This window comes from Erpetoichthys calabaricus, chromosome 11, assembly GCF_900747795.2.
Source record: "Erpetoichthys calabaricus chromosome 11, fErpCal1.3, whole genome shotgun sequence".
In the NCBI taxonomy this organism is placed as follows: Eukaryota; Metazoa; Chordata; class Cladistia; order Polypteriformes; family Polypteridae; genus Erpetoichthys; species Erpetoichthys calabaricus.
This window is the reverse complement of record NC_041404.2, coordinates 153502384-153515476: the sequence shown is the minus strand read 5'-3', so window position 1 is coordinate 153515476 and position 13093 is coordinate 153502384. Positions and strand designations below refer to the sequence as shown.

The following is a 13093-nucleotide window of genomic DNA, read 5'->3' as shown; positions in this document are numbered from 1 at the left end:
CGCTCATTCAGCATCAATGTGTTTTGCTATGTAAAGAGTTAACTTTTGTGCTCTTTTGTGTTTATCTTTGTGCATAGTCAAGCCCTTCGTTATGGCTCCAAAACGATCAGCTCCTGCTACTGCTTCAGGGGCCGTGCCCAAGTGCCAACGGAAGATGCTAACGATTGCAGAAAAGGCAAAAGGTTTGGATATGCTGAAGGAAGGGAACAGCTACACCACTGTAGGACGCCATTATGGCATCAATGAGTCCACGATTCTTTTTATTTAAAAAGGCGGAAAAGAATATAAGATCTACGGCCACAGTGTCCTTTAACCAGAGAGCAAAACGAGTTGAAAGTGGACGTAATAAGGCAGTAAGGTTTATAAGAGAGTGTGGGAAGGTTTTATAAAGCTTTAAAATATATATAAATAATAAAATAAATATAAGGTCGCTACTTCGCGGATTTTCACCTATCACGGGGGTCTCTGGAATATAACCCCTGCGATAGGTGAGGGATGACTGTACAGTGGAACCTTGGTTCACAAACGTCTCAGAACACATACAAATCGGTTAATGACCAAAAAGTTCGCCAAACTTTTGCATCTGTTCACGACCACACACTCGGTATACAAACAAGCCAGTTTCCCTTTCGGTTTGTACATGTTCAGTCTCTCCCTGTGCATTTCCTGTGCAGCGAGCAAGAGAGAGAGAGCGTGACACACACACGACAGAGAGAGACACACACACAGGCGCGAGAGAGACACACACACACACAGGCAGTGCGCGAGAGAGACAGACACACACATACATACAGGCGCGCCAGAGAGACACACACGCACACACGAGAGAGAAAGCGAGCGAGCGAGAGAGAGGGCTGGACACATAAGGTAGAGAAGGCAGTTAAAGAATGCACTGGGCTTGTTTTTGTTTTCACTTCTGTTTACAGCGATCGGTTCGTAGCGTGCATTGTTGCAATGTTACTTTTCTTGGTGGTTTATTAAATTACGGATTTTTTCAAATGTTCATTTTTTTTCCCTGTGCTTAAAACTCATTAAAAAAAAGTGTTTTTAGCGAGCAGTTGGTAGCGCTATAGCGCAAACTATTGCAGTGTTAGTTTTCTCTGTTGTTCAAGGTTTTCTCAGTGTTATTCAATGTTTTTACATTTAGTTTACTATTACGCTGTGCATTCTATGGTTTAATTAACTATACTTGTGCTTAAAAACTTAAAAATATATATTTTTTCATACAGTTTGTATGGTCTGGAACAGATTAATTGTATTTTCATACAATCCTATGGGGGAAATTACTTCGGTTCATGACCAAATCGGGTTACGACCAGAGTTTTGGAACGAATTATGGTCGTGAACCGAGGTTCCACTGTACTTCAAACTAGACACCAAAAAACGATCTGTCAAAAGAGGCCAAAGGATATCACATATAAACAGTAGGTAGAGTATTAAACTTTTTGGTATAGATACCCTGTCTACAAAAATCTTGAACAGGACAGAAAAAAATGCAGCCTCACTGGAATCTTCTGACCCCTTAAAGACAAATGTCTTTATATAAAGGATACTGAACAACTCTTCCTCACTCATACGTAGAGTGAAGGTCATACACCTGCAACTAGTCCCATACAATGGCAGTGCTACACAACAAAAAAAAAAAAAATACAAAAGTTTAATTTTGCCATCATAAGAATAAAAAATGTAGTCTGATGGTAGGGTCAGACAAAACATGACCCAATTTTCCATTAATACTGCCTACCAAGATCAAAAGGCACAAAATAGCACATCTCTAAGAATTTCCGTTTCAAACAAGCTTCTCTACTCTGCCACTTTATCAAAAAAAGATAATACTTAATTACGGTATTTATTAGTCTGGGAAGGTATTTTAGTTTGGGGAAAACAAAAAAAAAAAAATAAAATAAAGTGGACAGTTAAAGTACCTTTCTGGCAATTTCTCTCAGTTTCTTAAAGAAGTCTGCTGATGCGTGGTTGTCTCCTCCCTCTGACTGGATAGGTTCAATGACAATTCCAGCCACATTTTTCCCCTTCTTCCTGTATTTTACTATGAGGTCTTCAACCTGAAAGAGAGATGAAAATAAGCGACAGGACTCCTGACCTGAATGGAATGTAAATACTAAGTTAGGTTACAAACATTACACCTTAAATATAGCATGATTACGAAAAGGACAAGAAACTCTTGAGGCAACCGAATGTCTCCATTTATTTGTTGTCTTTCGCCACAAACTTAAAAAAAACATTGCAACATTTCTCTTTCGTATAGAGAAACTGGTATGTGTGGAGCCATCAGGTCCAATAACTAGTCAGCAATGGAGGACCAGTACACTTCACTAAAATGGGGCATAGTCAGTTCTGTTTGCTTAGCGAGATAAAAAAGGTGAATAATGGCGTTTTCATAACTACTTCATTTTAAAATTCTGTAGTGATTGCCCCCATAGTCCGGTTTGTTTAGGTAGATGTGAACATGGCAATCACACTCTGGTGTGGACCAAAACAATTGTTCCGAGACTCATTGTAAATGGTGGTCTCAGTGTGATACCAAACGAACCCTTTAGCAATTTGCATGATGTATGAAAGTGATCCGACGCAGGACCGAACCAACTACAGGAAATACTGTGCATTATGGGAAAGAGTCCTTCTGATAATTAGGTAATCTCAGTATAAAAATAAATCCACACATGCATACATGTTTTAATAAAACAACTTGAACAAGTACCAGTCAAACAGATTAATGCTAGCAACCTGATTCAGCTTCAAAGATTAGATAGAAGATGATCATGTATGAAAACAAAAAAAGACTCGGCAGTGATCAGGTGAATGAAACCAACCACATACAGAGTTGGTGAGAAACAAATGCCCTTTGCAATCGATGATGAAACCCCCTAATGTGAAAAAGTTAAAAAGTTACATGTATGGGGGTAGGGGGGCCGTCCTCTCAATGCAACTTTCTGGTACAATGCAGTCAATGGAGGTACATAAACTTTAATACTGTGTAGCACTTGTACATGTGAATCAAACATTTCCAAGTGAACATTATTAACAAATTTACAGGCCTAAAGACAGATGACATGTGATCCGAGATAACCTAAATAGAGGTGATGTTCAGGCTATTGGAAAGTAAATACGCATCATCATATAGTGAAATTCATTTGCTCAAAAAAATAACATCTAGTGACTCTACAGACCTACTGGAAGACTTCAGTGCTCACATTATTCCCCGGATGGGCGCAGGGCTCACCGGATGTACGGAAACCCCAAAGGTCCATGCTGTGATAATGCGCGCGCCTACAACGCGCTTGTGAAAGGAGTCATGGCACACACCAACTGTGACAACGCGCGCACGCCAGGTTGTACGGCCGCCCGGACACGACCGCCCACACCACCGCATATACCCTCCATGATATGTCTTCACTCAGCGGCTTCCCACCGAGGTGCATATTGCGCTGTGGCGCTCGCCCCACAGTCAGACGCAGCGGCTTCCCAGAGAGAGTAGGTGGCCCCCAAACAACACAACCTGTTCAAGCAGTCGGTGTCAGCGAAGGCAACAGACTCACGTCTCCACAAAACAAAACCGCTTTAGTACAGATGTGCTTATTGGATTAAATGACATTTCCCCAGACGCACCCGCCCTCCATGATATGTCATCCATCCACATATCGGACGGAACAGAAACTGATTGCCATTCTTGGATTTCCGATTCGCTAGCGAATCGAGGGCTTACTTGTAGGAAATAATAGGGATACCTACGTCAAAGGAAGTAATTATGAGGAATGCGTATCTTGATCTGAGCCCAAATAGAGAAATGTGCTAGAAATTGATTGTCCATGTTTAACTACATTGTTTCCTTAGGTATGTAAGGATGATGATCTACTTTGTACATTTTGTACATACTTTGTTGTACATTTAATCTCATACCAGTACAACATGTTCTAGACACTTAGGTTAAAGGAGGTGCTAAGCTGTCAACGTAGACAATAAATTCTACAAAGGTGCATATTTCACATTATATCAAGTCTGTTCAGTTTGTGGGCGGCACGGTGGTGCAGTGGTAGCACTGCTGCCTCACAGTAAGGAGACCTGGGTTTGCTTCCCAGGTCCTCCCTGCATGGAGTTTGCATGTTCTCCCCGTGTCTGCATGGGTTTCCTCCCACAGTCCAAAGACATGTAGGTTAGGTGGATTGGTGATTCTAAATTGGCCATAGTGTGTGCTTGGTGTGTGTCCTGCGGTGGGTTGGCGCCCTGCCCAGGATTGGTTCCTGTCTTGTGCCCTGTGTTGGCTGGGTTTGGCTCCAGCAGACCCCCGTAACCCTGGGTTCGGATTCAGCGGGTTGGAAAATGGATGGATGGACTGCACTGGTATTCGGAAGGTTGCCGGTTTGAATCCTCGGTACTGACAAAGGAGATCCTACTCTACTGGGCCCTTGAGCAAGGCCCTTAACCTGCAACTGCTCCAGTGGCGCTGTGCAATGGCTGACCCTGCGCTCTGACCCCAAGGGGTATAAGGTGAAATAAAGAACAAAAAAAATTATATCCTATGATTAACACGTAAAAATGCACAAGTTAAATATTACAAGTCTTATTTAATAAACTGAAAACAACCTAAATATCCCCACTATAGACATACATTTCAGTAATTTCCAAATGTTCTAAATTTATATGATATTTCACATTTTACCTCCTCCAAACAACGTGCTTCTTCTTGTGCATTCTCTCTAGTGTACTCTTCCAAAGGATACTTAAGTTTTGGGAAAGGTGCTATAGGCCAGTCCAGCGAAGGTATATCTAATTTATGAATGGATTTAGAATGTGTTGTGGCAAGGCATCCTGTAAGAAATATGTTCACACTTATTATTATAGCAAATTTTCATACAAAAGTGTAGTTTAAAGTGATTTTATTAATTAAACAAAAGACAAAAATGGACAAATTCCATAGTTAATGAATTCTGGCATTTCCAAGATGAAACATCATGTTTGGCAACAAAATTCTAAAGCCTACACTGCTGATGCAATATGATTGACAAACCATACATATATCACCATACAATCACTAACAAACAGGTACAGACACATATACAGTATGCTAGTGACTAGTGAACTAAAAACATTAATAAGACAATCCTATAATACAAGCATAATTACAATAAATTAGGTTATGCTACAAATGTTTACTGCCATTTCAGGCAATAAAGGAGTACTTACCAAAAGTTCTCCCATGAAAGCCACCCATGAAAGAAAGAATGCTATATACGGGGCACCCTGGTTCCTTTTGGAAAAAACAGAGAACCAAATCAGTTATTTATTTTTGTGAAAGAGTACAGCGTGGACTCCAGTGGCACAACATTTAGAAATATTCAAAGTTAATTTTCTGAATTTACCTGTATACTAAGATAATTATACAAAACCATCAAAAACAAAATATAAATTATATTTTATATATATATATATATATATATATATATATATATATATATATATATATATATATATACACACACACACACACACATACATACATATACACACACACTGTGCATGGCGATCTCCACTAACAAAAAATGGTTACTATTAAAGCCAATAAGCGCATTTATTTACTTTTTATTTAATGCTCCTAGTTTTTTATGGAGAATAAGCAATAGTGAGAATGTAAATGTTCACAGTATACAAGACAAATAAATCAAGTTTAGACAACTAAACGGTCATTCCTTATGTAAGTCATAGTAATACAACCATTCCAAAAATGTACAAAAGTTACGTGCATGCATGTATTTTTAAAATATAAGCAACTTCAAATTAAGTTTCTACATTCCTTTTTTCCTCTTCTCTACTATGTGGATGGGTAAGGGAGAGGATTTGTGATCTGTTTGGTAGAAGATGTACTGTATTCTTTAAAATCAGTGTATAATCAATATATATCAAGACAATTTAGTTCCTTATGTTCAGTTGGTTAGTTAAGAGAAAAATTATGCCCTTAGTAACTATTAGGACCACATGACTTTGTAATTTATTCAAGGTTTCAATGACCCTTTGTGTGAAGAAATACTATTTGGATCCCGTGCTGAAACGCATCTCCTTAATTACCATCTGTGTCCTCACGCATAGTATAATTCTTGTAGATCATCTTTATCAATATCTTTTGAGAATTTTAAGGAAATGGATTATATTTCCATATAGCCTTGTCTGCTCAAGACTATCCTTCATGTTGGCAGAAAATTTGTGTAAGCCTGTTATAAGAAGCTATAAAAAATCACTACTACAGCATCGTGACACATAATACACTTCCCAATAAATGAATTATGCAATGTATTAACGCTGCCCCTTTCCTGGCATTTACAACCCATTACATTTTAGACATATAGTGTTACTAGGGGGCTTTGCCCCCTGCTCGCTTTGCTGGCCAACCCCCCGACCTGCCCTAAATGCCAGCCACTTTGCGTCTCTGCCACTCGTGTATGTGGATTTCACTTTCACCAAACAACAAATCTTTTAATTCTCGCGGATACGCCTCTTCACTGGGAAGAAACACAACTTTTCCCTGATGGCAACATGAATTAGACGATCTACAAGTCTGCAACTTAAAGTATAAATCCGAACAATATATTCAATCTCTTTTCGCTGTTCCATTATTTCACCGAGTAATAATTTGTTTGTTTGCGCTAATGCGATCTTTACTAGCATTTTTTGAGACTTTTGAATTTTATTACTTTCATTACCTCTAACCTGCTCTGCATGTGTATCGCTCCAACGTTTTTAAACCTCTTTACAACGTTCTACTTCGTCATCTACTCTTTGTCTTTTATTTCTGGCCCTGGGCATGGTTAAATCTCTTGGCACAAAGTCTCATCTCACGGGACATGAAACTATCTCTCTGAAAAAGTCACGTCTCATCCCAGGCTAAAAAGTCTTGTCTTGTCCCAGGATTTTTTTATATAATAGAGAGACTTCTTTGAGACAATACTGTCAAACAAACAATAGTTCCATTCTCTAAGGGATGCTATCCTTCAGTAAGCTAAGCAAATGCGAATCTATCAACGTAAGACTTCCCAGTCTTTCAAAGTCAAACCTGTAAGGCAATTTTTTGTGAAATCTTTGATGTACCTCCTTACTGTTCTTACAAATCACAATTACTCTTGGGCTAATCAAAACAATAACGTTTAACCAAAAAATGTGAATTACATAATGTCTGACTACACAATTAACACATTAAATTGAACCAAAACAAGAAAATCTAAACAGCACCGTTTACCTTGCATAAAAGAACTGGCAATATCTGAAAACAGACAAATTGTGAAGGATAGATTCTACTTTGAAAGGAAGGGAGCATACGCGGATAGCACGTTGCTGTACCACCCACACAACAAACCACCTGGATTGGGACCCGAGTGCAGTGGGTGACACCTCAGCGCCACACTGGAACAGTATGAAGTTTTTTTTTACGGTGGCTACCACCAACCCCCAAGTTTTCCCTGTGAAACTGGAAGACCTGCTTGTATGGCGCACTCCAGGAACACATCTAAAAATGCAAACTAAAAAGCTTTTAACAATTTTGAAGCAAAGGCTGATTATTTAACCAGCTGAAGTTTTTTTTTTTTTAAATGGTGGCTGGAGTACCAATTCTGCCTCCAACACTCAAGTTCTCCCTGTAAATTGGAAGACTTGCTTGCAGGGCTGGATGCAGATTAATGTCATACCCAAGATGAAGCAATTGCAGGTTAAGGGCCCAACAGAGTTGAGTCACTTCTGGCATTTACGGGATGCAAACCGGCAATCTTCTGATTGCCAGTGCAGATCCCTAGCCTCAGAGACACTTCTCCGCCCTTTACTAAAAATAGATACAAACACACATTGAGGAAAAAATAAAGATAAAAATGATTGGGTTAAAATGTGTAAATAGTTTTGGTGTGATTTCTTGATACCTGGTTTATCATGCAGGTGTCTAGTTCCTTTTTTGATGGTTTACTGTTCCCTCTCTCTTTATTCTAGAAAGCAAAAACACACATTTTTCAAATTAAAAATTGCAAAGGTCTAAAAAACACTGTAGTCTTGCCATTCTGTTAAATATAACATATCAAAAACCTTTGTTGAAGGGCGTATTAGTTCTTTGGCACAGGCAGGTTTGAAAAATGATTTATCAGCCAATGCCAAGGTAGTGCTAGTAATAGTAGCATAATGTACAGAAATTAGTTTTTGGCAAATAACATAACTACAACTACCATCTTATCTATGTACCATTTTAGTCTATTTAAGATTTTTTGTTCATTCCTGTTCAGCAAGTGAGATTTGTAGAACACAACTTACTCTGTACCAAATGAATATGGATTTGTAGGCATTCTCATTCGAGCAGGAACCACAAGCCATCGTCTGCACCTTCCTTAGGTTTCTAGGAGCTATCTGTTTAATAATAAAATTACACACTACACTTGGTAAGATATCCTGAAACTTGCACAGTTCAACTGAAGTATTACTTTTTATTGTTTATCAAATTCAGGAAATCATCCAATCACTTACACTCAATAAACTTGTTAAAATGAGACATTGGAATGCAAAAAGATTAAGAGTACTGTCAAAATATGACAGAGTTTCCAGGTGAAGAATGTAAGTGCCTTATAAATGTATACATAACAGCACATTAAAAGGATGGTCATTAATAAGGACAAACTTAAAATAATGACAACAAAAAAGTGCACTTACTGACAGTAGAGATCTTTCAATTTCTTCAGGCAAATGTTCAGGTGGAAGTATTCCCAGGGCTGGTCTATTGATAAACGTGCTCTAATATAAAATAACATAGATACTGTGTAATCCAAACAGCTAGTAAGAAAGGTTTTATTCACTGATTATACACTTGAAATCTTTAATGTTTTATTTGTTATTAGCAGGATTAGGAGAGGGTATATGTTCAAGAGATAAAAGCATAAAAAGGTCACACCATGCCAAAGCAGCCAACTCATATGTGTAGCTTATAAGTATAACATTTTTGTAAATGAAAAAATAAATAGGCTTGAAATGCACAGTGTACATCTTTACTTAAAACTGTTTGCTTTTTGGCAAACTAAGATACTGATAATCTAAAAGATTACATAAAAATGCTTCTCTATCCAGTTGCAGACTATGGCATTTTCCTAAGGTGGATATCCAGGTATTACTTCTGTTATTCAGACTAATAAAACCGCACTATGCAAACAGATGGGCTACAATTTTTTTTCCCGTCATATAGGCACACAAGTTATTTTTGTGTAATGGAAATGGCATTTTATATTAGGGCTTGCCTCTACAATTATCAAAATAGTGTCTAATACTAGGAAAATATCTGCATATGGACTGGTGTCCTATGCAGGGATTTGTTTCTGCCTTGTCCCAGATACTTTCTGAGATAGGCTCCAACTTCCATGTGACCCTTCTCAGGATAACAGGGTTTGAAAATGGATGGGTGGATGGATATCTGGATATGAAACTACAGGAGAAATAGAAACTACAGTACATTACATTTATACTTGTAGATGAATGTATGTTATACTTTAAATAAAACTGACAGTTAACACACTGAAGTTTTTATATTAGCAGAGCCTCCAGTAACAATTCAGATCAGTTTATGTTAAATTCTGCTTTCCAGAAGTAGCCCCAAGCACTGATTATACAGGATACCTCATCAAAGTAAATACAGGCAAGTAATTATACAAGAGCTTTGTGCTCCATCTCATAGAATTCTCATTAATCTAGATGTGATTAGTCACTCTAATTTAGAAATATCCACCAGACAATGAACTCTAATATCACATATACTGCAAAGATTAAGATAAGAAAAGACCAGGTGATTATTAATAATAAAAACACACACACTAATCATCTGTGGATAGGTAATATGTTTAGACAACTAAAATTCATTTACAAAAATATGCATGTTACAGTGCTAATAGTTTTCATATTTGTATTGGACATATAATTTGCACAGTAATTAACTGAATGATGTGGTAAGAACAAAAGTACTGTCTTACAGTATTCTGTCAGAGATTAATCTTGGGAGATTAAAACATAGATTAAATTAGAGCACACAATCATGACAGTGCTGCATCATAAGGAATCTTTCATGTAACTAAAACAGGGTATAATTATAAGAAATTTGCATCCTAAATAATCTTAAACTTGCATGAAAACTTCTATTTGAATATTGAATAGAATATTAATCCCTTTGTATCTGCAAGATCAATAAAACTGTAGAAGTCAAAAGTGCAAAGATTTTAAGGTGTTCGTCAACAAAGTAAGAAACCAAAGCAGTATATTGCCACCAAAAAGTAAACTACAGAGAAGATATTCAATTACCAGTAATCGTAATTTTCAAATATTTACTTTTTATGCATAAATAAACAGCAGCATGTAAAATTAGACACCAGCAATCCTAAAGTGAACTGTGTAATACACTCAAACAGTTTCTGTTTATACTCATTCTTAAATACTCCTACTATATATCATCCAGTTCTTTTTGCAGAGGCCCAGAGTATATATATGCACCACAATTTTACTTTAAGAAGTCCGGTAAAGGTTAAAGAGAAGAAATATGAATATATGTTATATAAGAATTAATAAATCTGTTTGGAATCTGCACTTATGTTGTTTAATCTACTCAGCATTAAAAAAAGAAAGTTTCAGATTTTGGAGCATTTCAGATTAGAGATTCAACCCTTATTATACATTTATATTATATTAGACTAGTCATTTAGCCCGTTACAATAACGGGCATTAGAACAGTAGTGCATAAACATTAGTAGGAACAGTCTATATTAAATGGCAAGGGACTTTGACCTCATTCTTTTTGTTGGTCGTATTTTTCTTTCTTTCAGCCTTTCTTTTGTTGATGTTTACTTGCTGAGCTGACCGTTCTTCATGGGCTGCCGCCGTGTATTACGTGTCTTTAATTTTCTGTGACAGTAGTACTGTCTTGTACGTCCGCTGGCTTGTATGTCCATAATATACCTTTAATTTTCTCTGGCGGTAATACAGGCGTGCGTGTCGGTAATATGCCTTTAACCTCCTCTGACAGTAATACTGGCTTGTATGTGGCTGTAATATGCGTCACTGTATTGTGGACCTTTAATTTCCTCTCGCAGTAATACTGGTTTGAATTTCCATAAAACACCTCTAACTTTCTCTGACAGTAATATCGCGCATCACACCGTGCCCCGCGCATGCGCACTTCACCAGTAGCCCCAGCGCATGCACACTTCATCAGAAGACACACACACACGGACACCTGGATGCACAAAGGGATTTTATTAAAGAGGATTAAATAGACCTATTACCCTAAGTTCTTGTCTATAAGCCGGACTCATGTATTAGCCGGAGACCAAAAATCATACGAATTTTTAAAATAAAATCGTATCATAGATAAGTCGGACTCATGGATAAGCCGAACGTACTATAACCTATAACTAATAGAAGGGAGGGAGGTCAGTGGTCTCACTCGCGCCCATTTAATTTCTTTAAGGGGGGAGAGAGTGTGAGATATTGCCGTCTCTCTCACTCCCCGCATGGCGCGGTTGGAGCGGCCGGAGCGCGTTCTTTCTGCTCTGGGCGTCGCCGAGTCAACACGAGCGCGTAGCGGTCATTTAAATTGTGATTTTATATGTAAGCATATTTAAATATATATCGCGGATTTCTGCGGACAATGGGTCTTTTAATTTCTGGTACATGCTTCCTCAGTTGGTTTGCCCAGTTGATTTCATACAAGGGATGCTATTGGCAGATGGCTGAGAAGCTATCCAGCTTACTTTCTCTCTCTCTCTCTCTCTCTCTCTCTCTCTCTCTTGCGCTGACGTAGGGGGGTGTGAGCAGGGGGGCTGTGTGCAGCTGCTTCCTGAAAGAAATGCTGCACGGAGCTTCGCATACTTAAAAGCTCAAAGGGCACATATTGATTTTTTTTATCTGTCTCTCTCTCTCTCTCTCTATCTCTCTCTCTCTCTCTCTTCCTCTCTCTTCCTGCTCCTGACAGAGGGGGTGTGAGCTGCCGCCTTCAACAGCTTTGTACCGGCGGTGCTTCGCATACTTAAAAGCCAAAAAACCCTATTGATTTTTTTTTTGACTGCTTGCTTTGCACTCCTTTGAAAAGGAAGATATGTTTGCATTCTTTTAATTGTGAGACAGAACTGTCATCTCTGTCTTGTCATGGAGCACAGTTTAAACTTTTGAAAAAGAGACAAATGTTTGTTTGCAGTGTTTGAATAACGTTCCTGTCTCTCTACAACCTCCTGTGTTTCTGCGCAAATCTGTGACCCAAGCATGACAATATAAAAATAACCATATAAACATATGGTTTCTACTTCGCGGATATTCTTATTTCGCGGGTGGCTCTGGAACGCAACCCCCGCGATGGATGTATAAGCCGGACTTATGTATAAGCCGATATTCTATTTTTTCATTTTCACAACTTTTTTCCTTAGATAAGCCGCGGCTTATTGACAAGAACTTAGGGTATCACAGTTGGAAATGTGTTTTCAGAAGGAAAAGTACAAAACATAAGACTGTTATACAAATACAAGAAAATAAAAAGGATATGTGATAATGGTGTAATTTAAATAACAAATTGGTGTATTGAATAGTAACAAAAAATACTGGGGTACCTGGAGGAGAGATTTGGAAAAGGTTAAGCTAACATTTGGGTGGGTTGAGAGGATCTGAAATTGTTTGCTACAGAACTATCAGCCACAGTAGACTGTATTGTTTGGTGGGAGACTGCTGTGTTGATAAGAGTAACTAGTTATTGGTTTTGTGACTTGAGGAACTCCGTTACCCTTATTATCCACAGTGATATGACCATCATTAAAGCAACTGTCTTAATTCTGGTAATATGTGAAAATAAACTATTTAAGTGTATGAAAAATAATAAACGTAATTCATTCAAAAAATGAAAAATTAATTCATGTACTACATACCAGAATGACAAAGGAGAATTTTAACAGCAGCATTTGTATCACTACATCCTTAAGACTCTTAAAATTTCTACTCAGTTTCTTCTTTTGAATTCAAATTCTGAATGAATAGTGAAATCATGCAGTAAATAAACAGGAAATACCAAATGCATTATGGAATGAGTATTCAT

At 37.9% G+C, this 13093-nt stretch overlaps 1 protein-coding gene across 4 annotated transcripts in view; it reads right to left on the bottom strand.

The window, feature by feature from the left end:
* The window catches only part of abat (4-aminobutyrate aminotransferase), a 62007-nt gene that overhangs the window by 9204 nt on the left and 39710 nt on the right, over window positions 1-13093 (bottom strand). For all 4 annotated transcript variants that reach the window (XM_028814355.2, XM_028814354.2, XM_028814353.2 and 1 more), the window contains exons 7-12: window positions 8692-8772; window positions 8299-8391; window positions 7917-7979; window positions 5203-5266; window positions 4679-4827; window positions 1926-2063 (exon numbers count right to left, since the gene is read on the bottom strand). In XM_028814355.2, coding sequence (XP_028670188.1) covers window positions 1926-2063; window positions 4679-4827; window positions 5203-5266; window positions 7917-7979; window positions 8299-8391; window positions 8692-8772 — 588 coding nt within the window. The remainder of the gene's footprint in view (window positions 1-1925; window positions 2064-4678; window positions 4828-5202; window positions 5267-7916; window positions 7980-8298; window positions 8392-8691; window positions 8773-13093) is intronic.